The 23,447-nt window shown below is 48.9% G+C and overlaps 1 protein-coding gene across 1 annotated transcript; it reads right to left on the bottom strand.

Annotated features, from left to right (window-relative positions):
* Positions 1-1,634: 1,634 nt before the first annotated feature.
* ERICH3 (glutamate rich 3) lies at positions 1,635-22,800 on the bottom strand. The gene is given in 16 exon segments (XM_041469439.1): positions 1,635-1,688; positions 1,691-1,906; positions 2,415-4,438; positions 5,208-5,354; positions 5,619-6,086; positions 7,402-7,626; positions 9,377-9,714; positions 11,633-11,828; positions 12,595-12,769; positions 13,377-13,595; positions 14,924-15,073; positions 16,225-16,344; positions 18,320-18,391; positions 19,005-19,130; positions 19,741-19,834; positions 22,781-22,800. Coding segments are annotated over 16 exon segments (4,644 nt in total).
* Positions 22,801-23,447: the final 647 nt, after the last annotated feature.

Here is a 23,447-nt window from a genome sequence, read left to right as displayed (position 1 = left end):
ATGAGCCAAGAATGAGTTTTGCCAGTGGCAACACTGTTGGATAGTTTGTTTTGCTCACATATGCTCACTGTAATAATTAGTCTTTTTTTTCTTTTTGCTGCACATCTTGTTTTTTCCCTAAGTGCAACCTACTTTTCACTTTGAAGTTAATTACTAATTAGCACCATATAGAAAAGCAGAAAGGACCATGGGAAGCTTTTCCAAACCTATACAATTATCCATTTCCATGGTTTTGCTTATTACCAAACTTCTGCCTGCTCAAATGACAGGGACACTAATGTTTTGGAAGTCCACATATGTGTTCCTAACCACAGGATTCCTTCCCCCAACTGTTACAACCATACACATAAGTGTCACTTATAAATATTTCAAGAATGTTAAATAATGATCTGTCAGCATTCCAGTTCCTTACAGTCACACTGCTCTGTTCATCAAGGCCTTCTCTGATGCCTTGGATCTCCTGCAGCCCCAGAGGGGCTCCCAGGGAATCTCTGCAAATCCCTGCATCCCTGTGTGTGTCTGCTCACCTGTCCCCCTGGAATTGCTGCCCATGTGTCCAAATGCCCAGGTGTGGCCATGCCCACATGAGCTTCAGAGGGGTGCCTGCACAAGGCAGCTTTAGTGGCACAAACACTCACCCCACCATCAGTCAGCCCACTGGCAAGCAGAGACAGACACTGAAGCTCAGGCCCTGCTGCACTGCAGGGGCTATTCCTACAGTTAAAGCCCTGGCACAAATTGAAGGAGCTGCACAGACTGGTTCAGGTATTTAATAGGCCTGAGTGAACGTGTAGGTGTGAGTATGGACAGAGAAAACACAATCCTCTGTGGCACGTGCAGACTGAACACACAAATGCAACCATCTCTAGGACAGGAACATCTCTAGGAGCAAACACACAGCAGCCACTTGAGCATCTTTGAGTTTCCAGTTCCATGTATATTGACCTGAAGTGACTCACAGCACCAATCCACTCAAAATCCTGCTCATTTCAGTGTCTTTTCCCTACTTGAAAACACAGTTACAGTCCCCCACTGTGTGGCTGAGTCTGCTGCACCCACCAAGCCTGGAGTGCCGAGAGGCTGCTGCACACCCAGCCCCAGGTGCCCGGCCCAAAAGGGTCCTAGGGTCCAGTGTGGCCAGAGGTGCAGCAGAGCTGAGAACAGCCTTGGGCAGCAGAGATGGGCAGCCAGCACCAGGCTGAGACAACTCTGAACTGCCCACCCTCCTGGCAGCCTCAGCTGAGGTTCACGGACCACTCCTGAGTGACTCCAGCAAAAGCAGAAGGCCAGGCTTCATGCATTTACAAATACTTGTTAGAATCGTTCTGATTTAACAGCTTTCAACAAAATTTCCACGTGCCCAGAATGCCCTGAAGTGCGGCCAGCAGCAAGCCTGGATGCCCAAGGGGAGGGAAGCCCCCCACACGCCCCTGGCACAGGGGGCACTGTGCATGCAGGAGGGCTCCCCTCCCCTGGCATGGGGCAGGGAAGATCCCAGGATAAAAGCTCTGCCTGCCTGCCGGCAGGAGCAAGTGGTGCCTAGGGGAGGAGGGGAAGTTCGGTCAGTCCAGTATTTCTCTGTTTCTCAAGAAAAACAAGGCAGACAGCTGTGGAACAATCCTTGTGATTAGTCTTCATCCTTCCAGAGGAGTGCTGTTTCCTGGGCTGGCAAACACAAGCTCGTTGCAGTTGTCTGCTGCACGCTGAGGAGCTGCTCCAGTGAAACGTGACAGGTGGCTGTGTGACCCACAGAGTGAAGAGAGGAGTGACATCCCAGCCGGCACAAAGCCACGGACAGCTGAGGGCATGCTACAGGACACAGCACTGAGGGGCTGCAGAAAAAGCTCAGAGCAGAGTTTCTTCCCCATCCTGTTCTGAGGACGTGATGAGTGGGTCTGAGTTTGCACTATCCTACAAAACAATAACCAAACATCACCGAAAACGTGTTGAACTCGGAGCTACTGAGGTGCTGCTGTGACATCTACAAGGAGAGGCCAGAGTAACAGGGAAGCCGAGTGCTCCCAGGGCTCACCCGATGCCACCAGAGCTGCGACATGCTGGGTAGAGGGAGCTGCTCCGCACGGCCGGAGGGGAGGGAGGGCAGAGGGGCTGTGAGAATTGGTGCCGCAGCAGAGGGATTTATTTGCACGGGATTTTGCGAATAGGAAGCAATGCAGAGCCGCCACCCACAAGGATTTATCATCCCCTGACCCAGCTACCATCAGCAGACATTTAAGGAAGGGATAAGGAATGGGACGAGGTGGTGCATCCCCAGTCTCTGACAGGAACCAGCCTGGGGGCTGCTGGGGGCAGCGGCTGCAGGCTGAGGAGCTGCTCCAGTGAAACGTGACAGGTGGCTGTGTTACTCACAGGGTGAAGAGAGCAGTGACATCCTTGCCCCACGCAGGACTCACCTGACGGGAACTGCGGCTCCTCTGGCCCGCGCCAGCAGCTGCCGGGACACCTGGGCTCCCTCCGACCGGGCTGCGCTGCCTCTGCTCCCCGGCTCCAGCAGCGGCCCCAGCCCTGGCCGAGACACCCGCCACCCCGCCCTCTCTCGTGTTTCCACAGGGCTGCTCCCCCTCGGCTTTCGCTGCTGCCTGCTCCATCCCCTGCTCCTGCCGCCCGTCCTTGCCCCGCGCTGTGCCTGGCTCTGGGGCTGCCAGCTGCGCCGGGGTGCCGGGGCACGGCCCCTCGCCTCCCGCGGACCCTCCTGTCCCGCTCGGTGCCGCTGCCCGGTCCCCGGGGCCAGGGGTGCTCGGGCAGCTCTCTGCAGCCGGCTCTTCGCCCCGCGGCCTGGCCCCGAGCACCTCTCGGTGCCGAGGGGGCCCGAGCCGCCCCGCGCCCGCCTCCCGCTGCCGGCCCTCGCACCCTCCCGCTGCCCCACCAGCCCCGGGTGCCCCGGCCAGCCCTTCCCCGGCCCTCCCGGGCTCCCCGGCCGCCGCCTCCTGTGCCCCTGCCGCCCCTGTCCCGCTCTGTGCCCCCAGCACTGCTCCTATCACCCCCTCCTGTGCCACCGCCCCTGTGCCCACCCCGCCAGCCCCAGCCTCTGCCGGCCCCCCGGCCAGGGCTCCTCGCCCGGCGCGGCCGCCCAGCACAGCGATGGCCACCAGCCCCGGCTCCCCGGCCCGGCTCCCGCACAGCCCCGGGGCCGGCGGCGCCGCCTCGCCCACCACCCCCTCCCCGGGACACCTCCCCTCCCCTGTCACTTGCCCACACCTCAGCCACCCCTCCGTCCCAGCTGCCGGCTCCTTTGAACCTGCTGCTCCATCTGCGCCCTCCTCTTCATCCCCCGAGCCCGCTCCGGCCGCCCCTGCAGACCCTCCCACCACCTCTCCTTCGGGTTTTCCTTCCACTGCTCTCTCTGTCTCTGCTTTGCTGCCCTCAGATGGGTTTCCACTCCGAAGTGCTTCTGCTGCACCCTCCTCCTCCTGCACTGCCAGCCTCTCCTCCTCTGATGACCCTTCAGTGACGGGATCCCCTCGAGCACCCCCCAGTGCCCCTAACTCGGGTGCCACGTCCAGTACAGGACCCTTGTCAGCCTCTACAGACTCTTCCATCGTGTTCTCCCCTCTCTGGAGAGCCTGAGCACTCTCAGGCGCTGCTGCAGCTCCTGGGACAGCTTTCCCCATCTCCATCCACTCTTCCCCTGACACTTTCAGCTGGGAAAACTGACTTGGCTTTACAAACCCTTCCCCTCCAGACATTGCTTCTCCTGTTTCCACATCCCCTAGTGCTTCCCGGAGAGCCCCAGGCTCCCCCATAGCCTCCTCCCCTTCAGAAAAGTCTTCTTGAACAACTTTTCCTCCTTCAGGGCCCACAGCTCTGGCCTTCCCATCTGCTGCCACATCAGCATCCTCCACAGGCTCCTCTCCCTCTGACACAGCACCCACCATCGTGTCCTTCCCTGCAGACCCTCCCTGTCCCAGGGACTCCCCTGCCCCGGACACTGCCTCACCCTCCTCTTCCTCTGCTGGGGGCCCTACTGCTCCTTTGGGGCCTTCCTCTGCAGCCTCCTCCTCACCAGTGCCCGCAGCCCCCTCCTCTCCCCGGGGCACGGCTCTGTCTGCCTGCCGTGCTGGCAGTGCCCCCGCTGGCCCCTCTCCCCCAGCTGTTCCCAGTGCCACCTCTCTCTCCATCCCCTCCAGCAGCACCTCCTGCTCCCCAGGTGACACCTCCGTGCCCCGCTTCACCGCCTCCCCCGCTCCCTTTCCTTGGGGATGTTCCTCAGGCGCGGATTCCCGCAGCGCAGCCCCCGTGCCTGCCCGGGACAGCGAATCCGCCACGCCTGCAGCTTTTCCTGCGGCCTCTCGGCTGCCAGCGCCTCCCTCAGCAGCACCGTCCTGCTCCAGGCCTTGTCCCGGCCCTGCCGCCGGTGCTGCTGCCTCCTGCACGTCAGGGCTTCTCCTCCCTTCGGCCAGGGGACTTCCACCTGCTGCTGTCAGGGGGTAATCAAACATCGGCTTACTCAGCACCCGTCAGTGTTACATGCTTCTCAGGGTTAGTGCTAAAGGTGCCACTTCTGCCCAGCAATGAGGGACATCAGCCTGGGCACCCAAAGAGAACTTTCTGTGCTGCTTCTCATCACATCCCTGCGCTCTGACCGTGTCTTTAGTACTGCTGTTCTGGCATCTGCCATAAAGAGTTTAACTAAAAATGTTGATGCAGGGCCAGTTGTGCTTGTGCTGCCTGCTCTGCCTCCCTCCCTACCTGCAGGGAGCTCGTGTGTGCGTGTGCAACATCTGTAAGCTTGACAGTGCACTTAGAAAGTCAGAAATAGCTGACAAATTGCTGCTGTAAAATAGGCAAAGGACAAAGAACATTCAGCTTGGATTCTGTAATTACACCAGGGAATAATGCAGGGTTAATTCCTGCCCCTGGGAGCCAAGGCATTTCCCAAGGGGCTGCACACTACTAGGAAGCACATGGAACCTCACTACATTCCTGCTTTCCACAGCTATTTCCTGACTCACAGTTTTATCATGGCCTGGATTCTTCTCCTAGAACCATTTAATGGCCAAAAAAGCATTAATTATACATTAGTACAGATGCCAGCTAGTTGTCACCTGATTTTTTTACAAGTTAGGAAAGAAAAAAAAGCACAAGGAGACTTTGACGGCCAAAGGAAAGGGAAAGGGCAAACACTTCTGTTAAAAGGCTTCAGGTGAGTAATTTAATCCTTGTCCCTGACTGACAGCCAATCTTACCTTCACTGGCACCATGCTCTGTATTTGCTGTGTTCTTTTCTTCCTCACTGGCACACAAATCACCAGGCTCAGGGTCAGAATTCACAGGATGATCATTTTCGGTTGCCTTTGCTATCTCCTCCTGGACTGGTTTGCAATCTTCAAAAACTTTCACAAAGAAAACAGGAAGCAAGAAAGAGAAACCATTAAAGAGCAAAAGGGGAGTAGAAGCCATTCAGCCATCTCAGCTTTAAAATGGTTTAAAATTAATTTTTTTGACAAATCCTTGCACTTGAAACACTAGCAGAGAAGCAGTGAGCCAGTGTTGGTGTTCTGAGTGGATGCTGAGCTGACAGCAGCCCCAGCTCCCCGTGCTGCACCAGCAGTGAGCACAAGGCAAGTGCAGCAGCACAGGCACGCAGAGCTGTGCACAGGGACTGTACTCACCACAAGGAGACTCTTCATTGCCATCCTCACTGTTCAATACTCTGCTTTCCCAAGGCACTGGAGGACATTTCTCCTCCTCATTCATGTTGCTTTCTCCTGACCCAGTGTGTTTGAATTCCCCATTACCCTCAGGGTTTTCATGCTGCATTGCCATTATGTTTTCATGAAAAATTCTAGTATCTTCTCTTGCTGTTAGATCTTCTGGTTTTGTCTTTTCTGCTTCATCTATTCCTTTATTTTCCAGTGCAGAACTGTCCTGATTTTCCTCCACTCTGAGCAGTTTTTTCTCCCCATTCTCATTTCCATAGTGTGCATGTGCTGCACTATCAGATGTACTTTTGATATTGCAGTCCTCTTTGCACTTCACATTGTCTGCCTTCATTTCAGCACGAGAGTCAGTCTCAGTGCTGCACTGTGTGCTCATGGATGAGAAAGAGTCTGCAGGCCTCCTCTCTGAAAACAGCAAATTTTAATTTAGTATTTGTCACTAAACCTCTGTGTTCACTGGGCACTCACAAAGGGACACAATCCCATCCAATAGCATTCTCTGAGTTATACCATCTGAGGATATTGTGACAAAATTCCAGTAAGTGTAAATAGAAGAACATTGCCTAGATGTATGAAGTATTAAAAGTAAAGCCATTTAATGTGGAGGGTTTTTTCTGATAATAGAAATAAATCAGAGTAGTTCTGTCAATCACACAGAAATACACCTCCAAATGCACCTCTAAATATGGCTCAGACAGGGTTTAGCACAGAGCCTTGAGCTTCATTTGATAAAAGACTTCAACCATGGCAACAGCCCCTCAGTGCCCTTCTGTTAACTCATTGAATATTAGAAAGATCTCCAAAACCATGTGTGAACCCTTCACATTGAACTGGAGATGAAGTTCACTGTCTCCTCTAAAAAAACATACAGACATCATCATATTAAATTCAAAAATGGAAAATTTGAGGGGGAAAAAGGCCGTAATCCTTCATCTAACAGTGAGCTGAACAGCAGAGCTGACTGCTGCACAGCCCTGCTGCTGTCCACAATCTACATGGGTTCAAGAAGAGATTGGTCTAACTCAAGACCGAAAAATCCAGTCAGGCAAAGAAAATAAAAGTGTCAGAACGATAATGCATGCAGGAGTGCATGTTCTGAAAAACACATTGCACCAAGAAACCCTACAGCCCCAGTTTAAAGATTCCCATCCAGAGTACTACTGCTCCATCATGGGAAAACCAAGCGGGTTCCTCTACAGACAGAATCACAGAATCACAGAATCAGCTGAGTTGGAGGGGGCCCACGAGGATCATCCAGTCCCACTCCCAGCCCTGCTCAGCACCATCGCCTTTCCCTTCACGCGATCTGACTATTTCCAGCTCTCTGGCACAGCCAAATAAATGAGGGCCATATTCTGGCCATTAAAGACAGAGTTTTAAACCCCAGGGTGGCCTGTCAGGTTTCCTGGGACCCCTCAGAAGGTGTCAGGGGTCACAGATTCCCACGTGTGAGTGCCTGCTGACACGGAGGGCTGTCCTGCCGAGGGTCTGGGAGCCTGCCTGCTGCCTGCTCCATCTCAGCAAAGGCCCACCTCTCACTGCCAGGGGCTCCCTGCACTTCAGTGGCACAATTAATAGCAGATAAAGCAGCTGTGTTTTAGCATTTCAGTAGGAAGGGCATCGGTTTTCCTATGCAGACTCAACATGCATACTGGACACAGCAAACTGTAAAACATGCATCAGATCAGCTTCTCCAAGCCTTGCTATGAACACAACTAACCTGGTACATCATCTTCAGAGTCCCTGTCACCAGAATATCCTCCACTTTCATCTTTCTCACTGCCAGAGGCCTGCAGTGCCTTCTGAGATGAGGTTTCACTCTCCTTTCCATAGTCTAAATTATGGGTTTTATCATCTGAGGATGACTCTGACATTCCCTTGATTTGATTACCAGTCTGTCCCTCTTCATTAACTTCTTCATCTGCTTCAAAATCTTCATCATATTCTAAAATAGAAGAATTGTACCGTGAGACAGGAAACAGAATTCACAATTAAAAAAGTTCTTTTTAAGCAGATAGAAACACTGAGCCAGCGTTAATGTTCTGAGTTTATATTAATTAACATCATTAATCTCCTTTTGCCCTTGAAGTTCCTCAGTCTTTTTAAAGCCATGAGAGAATCTAAGACCACAGATAAGAATTGTAAGAGCATATTATCATAAAAAACATTGTGTTCTTCATAGAGTAGCAAAAATGTAGCAAAACAACAGGGATGAGTAACATATTAAAACAAAAATAAACAAAATTGCCAGCCACGGAAAGCACTAGAAAAATTTAGAGCTGGGAAAACTCAGAAATTAAATGTAAGAATCTCTTATAACAGGAGAAAAACTGGTTGTGATGAAAAAAATTACAAGCAATTGAGAAAACTGGAGAAAGGTAATATATTATAGTGCAAAGTACCATAAATGTATATTGACATGACTAAATAGCAAAGAAGTGTCTTATAAGCTCAGTGCATTTAATGAAATCCAGCCAAAGGGCACTGCAGAGGCACTCTGTTATCACACTGCTGTAATGTGCTCTTCCAGGGCCCAGGGGAAACCCAGTACAAACGAAGCCTGCACAGAATTACCACTTATATCCACATTCTGGAATTCAGCCAGGCACTAGCCTGTGACATCTGATAGACCAGAGTAAGCTGAGCTGGAAGCGATCCACACGGATCCTCGAGTCCAGCTCCCGCCCTCCACAGCACTTTGCTTGGCTCTGGAGGTGAAGACCCTCTTCATGCAGATGCATTAAGGACTCCCCGTCCCCCAGAGCTGTGCTGTGCACATCCCAGGGATGTTGGGGATTCCCACCTAAAATCCACCACTGCCCTGCTGCCGCGGGCTCCCTGCGCACGCAGGGAACACACCTGCACCGTGCAGGCCAGCTGCACTGCTGCCACACCAGCTGTCCCCTGTGGCCATCCTTCCCCACTTTGCAGATTTTATTGCTGCCCTCCTTTCCTTCCATCGGGGCTTTTAACGTACTGAAGTGACAGAACACCAAGGACAGAAATGAAGAGTTCCTGAAGCAGAACCAGTTAGGCAAACAATCAATTATCAAGACAATGAGAACTAAGGGAATAAGGAGATTTATTTTTTCTGCATTAAAAATCAATTGAGATTCCAATTGCAGTGTTGGCAGTGAGGTCTCTGTCAGAAGGGCAGTTCCTCCTGAAGGAAAAAGGCTTCATTAATCCCAAACACACATCCGGAGGGACTAACGAGTGTCAGATGAGCAGCAACACATCAGAACTGTGAAAGCAAAAATAGGAATAGGAAGTAGGAATTAAAATCTCTATGTGAATGTGATTGCCTCCAAAGAAGATTATGATAAGGAGGAAGTAAAGGCAGAGACTGAGCTTGACACCTCTTCCATAGCTGAGTACACCTTCCACTATCCCAGGTTGCTCCAAGCCCCGTCTAACTCGGACTTGAATGCTTCCATGGATGGGGCAGGCACAGCTGCTCTGGGGAGCCTGTGCCATTGCCTCACCACCCTCCCTACTCACTTTCTTGGCTCTTGCAAACTACCTCATCCTGTTGCGTGGCTGAAAGGAGCCACTCTAATTCTGTGGCCCCAATACAGACATCACCACATTTCTCATGCCCCAGTCAAAGCTGGTGGTCTGCAATCCCATACCTTCTCCAGAACCATCCCCTCCCATTTCTCATCATCCCCTGCTCATGTTTGGGAATACTATACCACTTTCACTGGTGTTTTCCTGAGTGGTGGTGTCTTCGGTCTCCTCAAAAGATTGGTCTTCCGTTTCTTCTTCTTCTTCTTCTTCATCATCATCATCATCTTCTTCGCTGGACTCCTCTTCAGACTCCAGTGTTTCGTCAATAGTTTGCACACTTTCTTCCTGACTTGGTATGGTGAGTGACATTGAGCCTTCAATTGATTTCTGCACCACGCTGCTGTCGCAGGGCTCGCTGTGCGCGCAGTAAGGAGAACAGGAACACATGTGCGGCCTCGTGTAGTACTTAATCTTCCTCTTGGGAGGGAACAGCTTTTTGTCCAGGCCCATCGCAAGAAAGCACCTACAAAATAACACAAATTGGGAAGTGTCACATTTTTCTGCCTTTGAACAACGGAGGGCAGCAGACATAGTGAGTTCAGCTTGTTATTAGCAGGGAAACCAAACACCCATCTGCCTCTGCACCGCCACAGGGACTCACAAGGAGAAGCACCCTGAAATCCCTGAGAGCTCCCCTAACACAGATGCAGTTCTTCCTTGAAGGCCAGTAATGCTGCCTACACTTACAGCTGACAGCTGACATACAAACAGAACCAAAATTATTACAAGTGCCCATTAATTTGAAGCTGCACCAAGCACTGGCTGTGAAGACAGAACCACTGAGAAAGGCAGACAAGCTCTGAGTCAGAAGTGTTCTGGATCCAGATCCTGCTGTAACTCCCCGTAGTGTGATAACTGAGGGTTTGTGGGTAAGGCTGGGGGTTTCTGCACTTATCTTCTTGTTATCTGTTGGTTTCCCCCAGACTTATCTGGGGGAAGAAGAAGGTTGAACGTTGGCAATTTTCTAATTACCTACTTAAAAGAAATCAAAACAGATGGAAAACAAAACATTTTGAATGAGTTGTTGAGACTGCCCCTCTCGTATAAAATGGAGTGATATTCTCTCTCTCTTACAGTCAGGAGCTGTACAGAAATGCTGGACCTTGGCCAGCAGAAAGCTCTGAGACCAAGGCGTACAGCATGGTACAGAAATCACTGCAGCATCACCTCGTTGTGAGCCAAAGCCTTGACCCACCAGGGAGAATCAACTGGGACTTTTACTGGGAACCAAATGGGCATCCAATGTATGTCACAGAGCAGAAAACAAACCCAAGTGCACTTGGCCTGAAGGGGTGAGAAAATAGTTGTGATTTATGGGGAAAATCAGGTTAATGGAGATGATTTTTAGTCATTAGATAAGGTTGGCTGGATTGATAAGAGGCAGGAAAAGAGAGATATCACTAAGAGGGAAAGGGGGACAGAAAGGGGGAGTAACTTAGGAATTAATTAATCCAGTTTTTGAATACTATATTAAATTCTGAAAATTCACTTCAAATTTTTATAGAAATCACAAAAAGCTGAGATTGGGGCATTTCCTAAAATCTATAGCCACTATAGCCATTCTGAATTCAGATGCTTCTCACTCCTTTGAACATGCCATGAACATGCAATGAACATAAATCATGTTCATTGTTAGACTGGAGCAAAAGCTATGTTACAATAAACTAGCATTTTTTTCTTAGAATTCAGTCCTTATCTGAAGGAACAGAGTACACCTCTGTGAAGAGTTCTTGTTCCAACTGCAAGCTGCTCTTTTAAAAATTATTTATTAAAATAACACAAAAGATTTTAAATTATCCACGTCTGTAAGTTTATGTATGGCCTGAATTAACAATTACAGAAAGGGAAGATTTTATGAAAATTAAAGCCTCTTGGCAGAATCACAGCTGTTGGTCACAGCACTGACATTTGCCCAAGACCTTTCTGCACAGATTTGTTTTCTGAACCGTGGCAAATATTCAGTGCTGCCTTATTCTGAACTAGGACTATTACAACAGAATCTCACTTCAGAGGCAGAGCTGTTTAAAAATCAATTATCACAAAAAGGCTTCTGGAAACCCCAGCTAACCAGCAGCACGCTCGGTATTTATTCCACTGCCGCTGTGGCCACAGTGCCGCACCCAGAGCCACTGCCCCGAGCTCCAAGAGCAGCACTGTCCCCACTCCGTCCCCACAGCTCGGGGAGGCTGAGGAGCCACGGGAGCCGCTGTGCTGCTGCCCTTGGATGTGAGAGCTGACAGGTGACCTCGTCCCGCACCTCCCAGGGGCACTGAGAAACTGAGCGGGCTCTAGAGCTGCGTGGAGCCAGAGAGGAAAGACGAGAAACAAGCGAGAAGCTCTCTGAAGGAAGCCCTTGTGAGCGAAGTGTGCTTTCTCCATACCTGTAGCAAGGAGGTGCTCCTGCCACATGGAGCACCCTGAAGTAGGTGTTTTTGCGCCGCAGCCGGGCAGGCCTCTTACACTGAAAGCCTTTGTACTCACAGCAACAGCTCAGCCTGTCAACTTGGAGCCCGTTGAGATAAAAGGTGAGGCTGAATGGGTAACCGAGGTACCTCTTAGAGATGAACTGGAAGGTATCTGCAATGACAGAGAGAAAGGGTTCACAGGAAAACATTGTGCTTCACTGTCAGCCTGCAGCAACTGCTGTACCTTAACTGCATCACCACAGCACCCAGCCCTCTGTGGACAGGCACTGGGGTTCTCAGGTCTGCTCAACAGTTTGAATCAGTAGGTTAAACTCTACCCCTCCACACACACAGCCCTGGCTCTTGCCAGCCCCAGAATCCTAAAGTGGGACAGCTAGGACAAATGTCACACTGTCAGTCTGGCCACTCACTGCTACAGCAGGACAAAGGCCAGAGCTTCCCAGCCATTTCCTGTGTCCAGTTTCCCAGAACACAATTCGTCTTTTACTGCTCTGAGGGAATTGCACTCACACAAAAAGAGATGGGAACTGGGCTCCCAGTATGTACTTTTCCTTCTGGAATAAGAAGCAACATTCACTGATGTATTTTAGCAACTCAGATAACCCCTTTTTAAGGACAGTTTATTACTACAGCTGCTCTATTAACCATATATCTCTAGAGAAAATTAGCATAAGCCACAAGTGTTTTGTTAAATCAATTCTCTAAATTCTTCTACCAACATTGCAAAAGTAATTGTAACCTCACTTTCAATCATGGGACAGTAGATCCAGGTTTAATGTGGAGGCAGATGGTTTAAACATTCCTGGATGCATATATCTTGACCAAGCTGAGCTGTAATCATTCTGATGTCAGGGCAAAGTTTTAGCAAAAAAGCAATGTTGTCACACTCAATATGAACTCTCTGACTCCATCCTTACCTCCTTCCAACAGGTCGCCTTTATAGACACAAATGTTTTCTGTTCCACAGTACTGCTGATAGACTTTGATTTCATCCTTGTAATCACGGAGAGACACGTGCTTACTCTTTCCTAGGTAGATCATGGTGACCAAGGCGTTGCTGCACAACGGGGACTTGGGGAACCCTTTGGTGTTCTGCAGCAGAAAATGCACAGAAATGCCTTCAGCTCCCAGCTCCAACAAGGGGCAAACAAAGCTCACATCTGCGCAGCCCACACTTGAGACTTCGGGGCTTTTATAGCAAGGGCTGGGCTGATTAAATTGGGAAGGCTTTGTAACATGCAGAGGGTGTGGGATACATTTCCAACTGAAAACCCAATGCATTGAATAGCCCCAAAATTCAAGAACCGGGTTTAATGACCCAGATCATCCCACCCAGACCAGGGTTCCTACAACTTTATTTACAGGAATTAAAACTGGCTGGAGACAGTGTCACTGATGCAGTGTTCATGGACTCAGGGCATTTCACAAATCCCTGAGATTCTAGTGCCAGAACAGGATCAGATTGACTGAAGGGGATGGCTTTGAATAACTGTTGATCTAGGGTGTTGTTCAGCACCTTTTTTCTCCCCAACTGATGAGAAGCACCAAGTGTTTTAGGTTACAGGGACATGCATAGCAATTATATATTTTAATAGTTATACATTTTCTTTATGCAAACTAGGTATGCACATCTCTCAGCACTAAGCAAACACACCAGTGAGGAATGTAACGCACCTGTGCGTGGACACAGACTACTTACATTGATCAAGAACTGCTCATTGAATCCAGTGGTGGGATGAAACCATCTCTCTACGGGCAGCCCACGTCTGATGCCAGGGATGCACCTGTCCCCGACGTGCGGGCGCGGCGGCGGCACCGGCACCCGGCGGCGACGGCGCTTGCTGGCAGGGGGCTGGTAGGGTGACACGCCAGCCATGTAATCCATTGGGTTCCTAAACGTTAACTCACTGCTCGCCCCCTGGAAAAACATTTCAATGAAGTGACACAGCTTCTGCAAAACCAGCTCCCGAGCATATGGGACCGGCCATGGACTGGCTTCTTGGTACACTGAGCAACAGGCATCCTTCTGAAACAGCTCCTTACCTTGGGGCCTGGAATTCTGCTCATTAAAATATTTCTGTGCTAAACCCCTTTCTTTTAATTTGCAAGGCAACATTCATATTGCTTGAAAATGTCACTGTCAGAGATCCAGAGAGCAGTGCACACCAAGCCCTGGCTCCAGCACCAGCGAGATCTCATCTCAGACAGAGCCCTGCACAGCCCTGCAGCTGCTGCTCCCTTGCAGCTGGAAAGCACAGCCCCAGAGCAGCCAGTCGTCCGACAGAAACATGACTTGGCATCAGTTATACAAGATGTGCTTCAAAACGCTGCTTCCCCATCTGAATAGAGATTTAGTCCTCTTGCAGAATGAAATGGAACACAGCCCATAAGAGTGAGACATTACTAGAGAACAAGTTCTGTAAATGCTGCATGGCTCTGAGCTCTGCATCGTGTTCTCAGATCTTACCTCTGATTTAGCTGTTTTGTCAGTTGTGAGCACTAAAGAAACCATGAAATCACCCACAATTTGAGTAGACATAAACAGGACCAACCAGCAAATTCTTGGAGAAAGAATCATGGCCACCCCAAACACAGCAAACACAGATCAGAAGGGAGCTATTTACACAGTGTCTGCCAGCCCGTGGTAGCAGATCACAGTCCCACTCCAAAGCCCTCTCACCCCATGGAATGCATATCACAAAACCAATCACATTATGTTTTTCTAGAACAGAAGACAAGTCCAAATATCACTTGAAAGTAACTGCAAATATATCATGACCATATTTGACTCTCATTCTCTAAGCCCACTAGTGTGATTTAGTAGAAGGAATGATCAAAAAAAGAAATTTTTTGCTACTTTGCAACTCCTTTGTAGGTGATGATAAAAACTTGTAGGACTTGCAGCTGAAAATATTCCAAAGTTCCTGGAGTCAACCAGGTGCTGCCTCTCTCTCCACATAAGAGAAAATCTACATAGAGAGAGAAAATTTTGTATGCAGAAGGATTTTTTACTATAAAAGGTAGGTCATCACATTTTTCCTCACTGTGATCAAGAACTGGGCATTAGACCAGTAAGACAGTGTCTTGAAAATTAAGGGGAAGTGAAAAAGGACAGTTTAAATAACAATTGATGCCATTTGAAAGGGATGTTCCCTGTCATACACAGTTCTGGGAACCACAGTAAACAATACTATAAAACTGTCCCTGAAGTGGGACAGTTTATTTCAGAATTAAGTGCAGCCTCACCCCACAGGCAAACTGCTGATAATGTTCCAGTGCATGGCACTTCTGTTTGGAAGCCTTTGATACAGACCCTGCTGCAGCCCAGCCAAGAAGGGGCTGGAGGCGAGGGGGCTGCTGTACATCTCCTGGAGCTGTTTTTGGTCGCAAGGAACTCTACAAAAGGAGAAAGAAAACAATGACAAAATCTCAATGTATAGCTTCCAGTGCAGAGCAGCGCCGCAAAGAAAAATAATAGCACTGATGAAGATATCTGGAAGTGGTGAGTGATTTCAGGTACCTACAGGACATGACATTTTCTAGTCCGCCTCCAAAAAGCCAGACTCCTTTAGGCATCTCTAACTGACCATTCAAAACAACTCTTGGCCATAAATACGAGGTTTGCTACTGTCTCATCACCACACAGCAAACACAATGAACTCACAGAAACTGTAGCAGCGTTCTACAGACTTCAGCACATGGGCCCAGGGAGAATGCACAACAAAAACATACCTATTTTTGCTCAATATTCAGCTTTTTCTGACTGTTTTATTTCATGTTTTCCTTGTTTACCAAGTTGAAATGTTAACACCTAACAGCACTGTTTAACTGAGGTTAACTCACCACCTGACAGCAGGCAGGCTTCTTGGTTCGGCGATAAAGAGAACAACGTCCACCATCAAAATCAACTCCAAATCTAGGTGCCCTCTATATGAAGAGAAGTTTATTCAGGACTCAGAAGTTTCTTTTCAATCTGCATCAATTATCATTATTGATATAGAGAGGCAGTTGAAACTGACCTAAATATTTGACCTTTGACTTCAGGCTTTAGTACCATTATATTTCAAGTATATTTTCATCATATTAACATTCCTTATTTGCTGTTAACAAAGAGCAAAAGTCAGAGCTCCTAGACACAGCCTTCTGAAATGAGCACCAGTCTGATTTCATTCCTTCAACCCCCCACCATTTTCAGGGCTCTACAACATGCATAACCTTTTCTGTGTCCACTGGCAATGCTCAACACACTAATACTGGCCTGCCTGAGGTCATGAGGCAGCTAAAAGGGAAAGACTGACGCAGATTTATCAGACAGCAAAGGTTTTGGGGTTTTTTTCTAGGTTCTGAAGTGCCATTCCTACAACACTAGCTTCTGGGGATTCCTCTTTAACACAAGCCAGCAAACAGGAAATCAGCCTCAAGTGATCAAGGATGAGGCCCTAATCCAGAATGATCCAGGCAGGGAATGCCTTGTACCAAGGTCCACGGGCACACTTTCAGCTGCCTGTGCCTCCACGATAGCCCATGGAGAGGCTGATGACACTCACCTGTTGTGAGCGACCAGTTCTCTCTCCAGACACCAAAGGACAGAGCGCGTGGTGGTTCCGGGGAGCGATGGGTGGATGTGGGGAGTACATATGGACAACTTCTCCCATTGATTGCTCCATCTGAAAGAAAAGGAATTTGCGTCTCTGAAGCACCGAATCCAAAACCAGCGGTGTCTGTCTCATTACATCTGCCTTTCACTGGACAGCTGTGACAATCAGCTGGCCTGGACCCGATGGAACAGATGGTTAAGGAAAGAAAGGAAATCATGGGAGAATGTGAGGGACAAGCACAAAGACTTGTCCCCCACCTCTGATTCATTTTCCTGCAGCTCTCTCCAGCTGCTGACCCACTAGATTCAATCCATGGCTGTTTCTGTGTATCTCACAATTCTTGGTTTGTTTGAAGGTCTCTTTCTTTTTTAAATTTGAGTGCACCTGTCACTTCCCTGCTATGACTGCAGCTTCTCCCCACCTTCTCATCTCACCAACCCGATACTGAGATAGCTGCCCCACTGGAAACAGACAGCTCTGTCTCTCACCCTCCCTTGCTCAGCCATCTGCCTTTCTCCTTTCCTTTCAGACAAGCAACTCGGATGAATTCACTGAACAGACGAGGTGAGAATTAAATTACACCGCTGGCTCCAGCCAGGCTCCTGCATCCCAGCATGGCAGCACAGCACACACAGATCAGGTGTCTGCAGGTGTCTTTCTGAAGGAAGCAGTCCTGGTTTAAGTTCCAAAAGTATTCAAAGCCAGTATCCCTTGATAGGGTGCCAGAATCGCTGCTTCCATGGGGTGACTCCCTACCACAGCAGTTCCATCAGCAAATGATGCTTTTGCAATTTCCATAGTGACCAGTGTCTTTCAGGAAAATCTCCTCCTCTCTTTACCCCATGACTTGCTTATAGATGTATTATTTACAGTTTAACAGACCTGACATTGTTTACCAGCTGCTCAATGAAGCAGCCACCTTCTCAAGGCACTCTTCTCAAAGCATTCAGGCTCCTAATACAGAAATAAAATTCTGAGCATGTTTCTGCCAAAATGAGGATGACTTTTCCCATATGAATTCAGGTGATTGCATGGGGAACCATTGCAAGAACCATTGACTTCTATGGGACTTCCATGACTATAACTAGAGAATCAAGTTCACCCTACATGACACCTAAATGAAGACTCCTAAAACCTCTTTGATTTCTCACATGCCAGTTCTGCCCAAATCCTGTGGAGTGGCAAACAACCAAACACATGAGCTCAGTGCTCATCAGCAGTTAAAAGCACATGAATTCAGGTGATTGCATGGGGAGAAGAACCATTGACTTCTATGGGACTTCCATGACTATAACTAGAGAATCAAGTTCACCCTACATGACACCTAAATGAAGACTCCTAAAACCTCTTTGATTTCTCACATGCCAGTTCTGCCCAAATCCTGTGGAGTGGCAAACAACCAAACACATGAGCTCAGTGCTCATCAGCAGTTAAAAGCACAGAGGTCTAGAATTACTGGGAGGAGAATGTATCTTGAATTATTAATCTTGTTATGGCTCTCCATTTCAAAACAGAAATAGTAGAAGGAGAAAAAGTAAAAAAATAGCAACAGTAATGAGAAGCCTGGAATGGTTCAGGTAAGAAAAATTCAGACTGAGGACCTTCAGCTTGGAAAACTGAGAAGGAATGTGAAGAACATATGTAAAACGACAGATGCCTTGGAAAAAGAGAACATTTAATAACTTTTGTCGTTCCGAGAACAATGGAGCATCAAACAGACATATCAGACAGCAGATACGTTTATTACTATGCAGAAATGCAAGGAGGTACCATTTCATGCAATTCATGATTAAATCACCCAACCAAAAACACTGCAGAAATAGAATAACTAGATTCAGAAGGAATTAAATGCATAAATGGAAGCTCCTGACCTTCTGGACGAAGGAGATGTAACTGGGGCAGGATCATCCTCCACTTGCCTGTTTCTTGTAGTTTTCCATGTCAGAGGCAGAGCACTTGTCTCAATGAATCACTGGTCAGGCTCATGGTTATTACTCAACACAGGCAAAACTGCCAGGTCCCATCAGCAGTGCTGAAGCCTTACCTTGACTGGCTGCATCATCTCTTTCCTCATAGAATAATCGAGTCTCTTTTTCAGCCCCAGCTGATGATGATGCTATCAATATAAGAGGAAGAGAAATCCCATTACTGGCTGTCATGAGTGTGCAAGAACTCTTGCTTCTGTCCTGCTTGTCCCATGCCTTCTCCCTAGCCACTACCCTCATTGAGCCCTGTAATAAAACTACTGTGGATTGAATCTATTTGCATTTCACCTGCATATATTCACACAGCCAAGGGAGCAACTGAGCACTGGTAAAGCTGGTAAAGTTGTAGGAACCAACTCCATTCCTGATATCCCACAGGAACGTGCCCAAATTTTGTACTCAGATAACATGTATATAAATATGTTCAAACTCGTTTGCTTTTATCAGAATTTTTTAAAGCAAACTAGCCCTGTGAATATCATCTCATAACCTGAGAGCTGTCAAAAGCAATAAGAAAGCCAGGATAGTGCCTGCTCTCCCAATAGCATGGTGTGACAGTGAGAGGCCCATGGAGGTTCCATGTGGGGAACCTCGAGCACAAAGTCTGTCCTTTTTCCCAGCAGGAAAAAGCCTTCCAGGGGAGCATGAGAGCACACATGGAAAACAGTCCAGTACAGGTTAGCAGCCCCTGGCTGTCAGTGAGGAGACACCTGAGAAGCTCACACATCCCCAGCAAGGGCACACCTCTATGTCAAGGACCTTGTGGTATATGGCATCAGCCAAGCACTCCTGGACGTGTCTCTGGTGGTCCCTCCTTAGGGCATTGAGACGGTATTCCTTCTCGGGTATTATCCTTCCGCTCCTGGAGATCTGCCATACACAAACACAGTGTTACTGAAAAGGAGGAGGTGAAATAAAGTATGTTTTGAAACAGTACAATTTCCCAGAAGACCACTTCCTCCTCCTGGTTTGTTTCCACCTCTGGCCCTGCCATGGTGCTGGAACCCACCTTCCAGCACTGCTTTATCTTTGAGCCCGTGAACTCCACCAGCCAAATGGGAGGAGCAGCAGCCACATTCCTAACAGCCTAGGGCTCAGCCTTACCCTCCACAGGCCACTGCCCAAAGGGGTGGAAAGGATTAAACACCTGCTGCCCTACTGCACCTGCCTGTGCAGAAGAGTCACACCTAGGAGGGCACCAGTGTTTTTAATAAAATGTTCAGCATATTCACCTTTACCAAATCCTTCCGTTTTCCATTAAACACTTCTGAAAAATAACACTGAAGCTATTTAAACAAGTCAAAGATGCTTGCATTTCACAGCAAAAAAACCATGAGTGAACCAATATGATGCTGTATATCTGCAAACTGAAACACTTTGCAGAGGGAAACTCAAATGAGCAAAAGGAAATATGAGGGGGAAAAAAGCATAAAAACATTTTGAATTTAATGTAGAATTGAGGGAAACTTTTCAGTCTCACCAGTCCTGATTTCTGAAGATGTCGTCTTATCCTGGCATTGCTGAAATATCCAACCAGGTGTTTGTCTGTAAGACTGTTATAGGTTTCAAGAATGCTGCAATAAATAAAATGGAGATGTTTATAATCCCTTTGACTGACAAATTATTACAGTCTACTTTAAACAGAGCTACCCAATTTTGTTTGCTACGCAAAATGCTGCCTTAGTAAATCATCCTGGATTTGATCAGGTAAATGCCCATCAGATTATGTAAAAGCAGTATGTGGTGGCTTCCTGGGAACTCCTGTCAGAAACGCGTGCCTTGCAGCTGAGGCCAAGAGCAGAGTGTGGGACAGCCCTGCCAGGAGCAGGGCTCGGGAGCACCAGGCCAGCCCCGGCAGCAGCAGCAGCTCCTGGGCACGAGCCCGGGCAGGACAGCGCTGCGCCGGGAGCTGCGCCCCAGCTGCACACACACTGCTCCCCAGCCACTCTGCCGGCCCTGCGGGTGGCTGCCACACCTGCCACTGGCCCAGGCTGCTCCAAGCCCCGTCCAGCCTGGCCTGAGCATTTCCAGGGATGGGGCAGCCACAGCTTCTCTGGGCAACCTGTGCCAGGGCCTCACTACAACCATCACATTAGCAGAGAGCAAAGCTTCAAAAGACCGAGCCTCAGATGTGAAAGGTGAACACAAAAACTGAAGCATTCATAATTAGCAGTTATGTTTTTCAACTATTCTTAGCACAACTGTATCTTACTTCACCCTCTGGAAAACAGGACAAGTAGAGAAGTCAGTGACACTAGGATGCAGCTGGTAAGACTCTAAATCCTTTCACATTTGTACAGTTTATACACTCAGGTACCTGTCACACAATATGTTCAGCCTGACCTCTGGGCTCTCTGGGCTCAAGTTACACAAGAGACTGAACTCTTTTGTTTTCTTTGGCTGTAGATTTAAATGCACTGTGCTTCTATTACATCCCTTCCAGCTGGAAAACTCAGTTATATGTCTATTGCTAGGCTGATATGCCACACACAAAAGCATATTCAAGGAAAGAAATGAGAAATATCTTGAAGAGATCATAGATTTACAGGAATTTTACATGGGGTTTAACAATAAACTCAAAGGGAGCTGCCAACAATTAATTAAACTTTAAACAAACAATGTAGGTTACCCTTTTATGCCTGTTGGTTGAACATTGGTATGATAGCAAATGTTCTGTGTTACCATTTTAATCCACAGTTTGCATTTGAAACCACCAGATTCTACCAATTTTGCTAAGTATTCATTTATGGTATCACCTGGCAACGGCATGTTGAGGCAGAGGAGAAACTCAATCCAACTCCTTTAATTTACTTCCTTCCACCTAAGACATCTTGGACCACATAACTAGTTAAAATGCAGCTCCCATCTGAACACAGTGATGTGGCACTTTCTGTTTCACCAAAGTCTCAGAACATGTATTTTCTCATTTAAATCATGAACAGGCTGGCCCTCAAAAATACTGAATTAAATTCAGAGTTCAAAAGGGTATTAGAGGAAATAAGGAAATGTGTTGGCCTGAACCAACACCCATTAAATCATTGGAAAGAATGCAAGCGGGCCCACCGGGGTCTGGCTGCGTGCTGCCAGAGCAGCCACGAGCTGCAGCCCTGGAATCCCCTGCAGCCATAAATGCTGGCATGGACCCGTGCCTCGGGGATGGCCAGGAGCACTCCAGCAAAACAACCACTGCTCCCCTTTAGCCTGCTCCTGGTATCAACAAAAGGATAAGAGAAGTTCTTGTCTGAGCTGTCTTGTTCAAGGTTCCAGTATTAAAGAACCACACACAAACATCACCTTTGAAACCTCTGCAACAGGCAGAAGTGCAGAACTGACAAAATCCTTGTTAGGAACAAACACAGCAAAGGGAAAGCACCAGCCTCAAACAGCTCTGTTCAGCCTGAGTGTCACAGTAATCACATCCCTTTCCTGGGTATTCCTGGGACTCCTTTATCTCTGCCCATTTATCCTGTTCATTCTTCTCTCTAAAAATGCTGGGGTTTTATTAGAATAGCAGACAATTTTCCTGGCACAGAACCTAAACTGACTGATCTGTACATTCCTGGAGTATGTCTGAAGCTCTTCTCAAGACAAGCATCAATGTTTGTTTCTCTGGCACCACAGCCAGTGACAACATGTCACTTAGGTCAGTAAGTTTATATTTGAGGTTATTTAGAATTCTATGATGCTATGATCATCGACACTATTATTTATTAACAGTATATTTGTTCTCAGCTGGCAGCTTACCCAAAGCCCTACGCTCAGAGCCAGAGCTGTGTACCACAGTAAATTTTAAGACCACTCTCACTCATTTGGAAGGATATCAAGACAAAGCCACAGCAGACATCCTACGTGCTTTGTAAAGCAAACCTTCACAGTTAATATTTCACAGTGCAATTAAATCAGTGATCACCAAATAAATTATAAAGAGAGCACCAAAGCTTCAGTTATTCATTGGCAGAGTCACAGGGGACCACGGTGCCTGTGCTCTGCCTGGCACCCACTGCCATTCCCCCCGCCCTGAGGAAGTCTTAAGCCTCACAGCCGCACACGGAACGGGGAGCCAAAGGGCTGTGCTGCTGATGATGTTGTCTGTGGCCCAGGAGCAGGCTGTACCGCTGCTTGCTTACTCAGACCATAGCCCACTATACCAGGATGTGCCAAATTCTGTCATAGAGACCTGCAGAGATTCTCTGTTCCTCGCTGTTTGTCTGTGACATCAGCTCGGGGAAGTCCGGATCCTCTGAACTCAAAGCCTGCCGCTCCGAGGGCAGGTAACTAGGGACTCACCTGCAGCAGCAGCCCCATTCCCACGGCTCCATCCCCTGCGCCGAGCACGGCCTTACCGAAGGGGAGCCCCTGGCTGCCGGGCAGGTTCCCCGGGCTCTCTCGGGCGGGTCGGGGCACCCCCAGCGCCCCTCTCTGCCCCGGCGGGCAGCAGGGAGGCGCGGCCGGCGGCCCCGAGCCCGGCACCATTCCCGCAGCGCTGGAAGCCCGACACGGACCGGCCCCGGCCCACTCACCGGGGCTGCGGGGCGCTCATGGCAGCGCTGCCCCGGCACCGGCACCGGCGCTGCCGCCGCGTCCCGGCGTCGCCAGGAGACGGAGGGAGGGAGGGATGGAGGGAGGGATGGAGGGAGGGATGGAGGGACGGACGGGAGGAAGGAAGAGACGGGAGAAAGGGAGGGACAGACACACAAGAGGGAGGGAGAAACGGGAGGGGGTCGGTGCTCCGCCCGCCGCCCCAGAATCACAGAACACCAGAATTGCTGGGGTTGGAAGGGACCTCTGGAGAGCCCAAGTCCAATCCCCTGCCAAGGCAGGGCCGCCTGGAACAGGTGACACAGGAACGCAAACAGGTGAGTTTGGAATGTCTCCAGAGAGGGAAACTCCACACCCTCCCCAGGCAGCTCTTTCCGAGCTCTGCCACCCTCCGTGGAAAGGTCTTCCTCACGTTGCGAGAGAACTTCTTGTGCTTTAGTTCATGGCCATTGCTCCTCATCGTGTCATTGGGCACCACTGAGCAGAGCCTGGCACCGTTCTGTGGCACCCCTCGGAAATATTTCCATGGATTGGTGAGATCCCCTCTCAGCTGTCTCTTTTCCACACCAAGCACGCCCACCTTGGGCAGGCTCTCGGCGTTACAGAGATGCTTCAGATGCAGTACGCCGATTCCCCATCTCTGGATGC

This window comes from Pyrgilauda ruficollis, unplaced genomic scaffold, assembly GCF_017590135.1.
Source record: "Pyrgilauda ruficollis isolate IOZ18807 unplaced genomic scaffold, ASM1759013v1 scaffold233, whole genome shotgun sequence".
Classification (NCBI taxonomy): Eukaryota; Metazoa; Chordata; class Aves; order Passeriformes; family Passeridae; genus Pyrgilauda; species Pyrgilauda ruficollis.
This window is presented reverse-complemented; position numbering and strand designations above follow the sequence as displayed.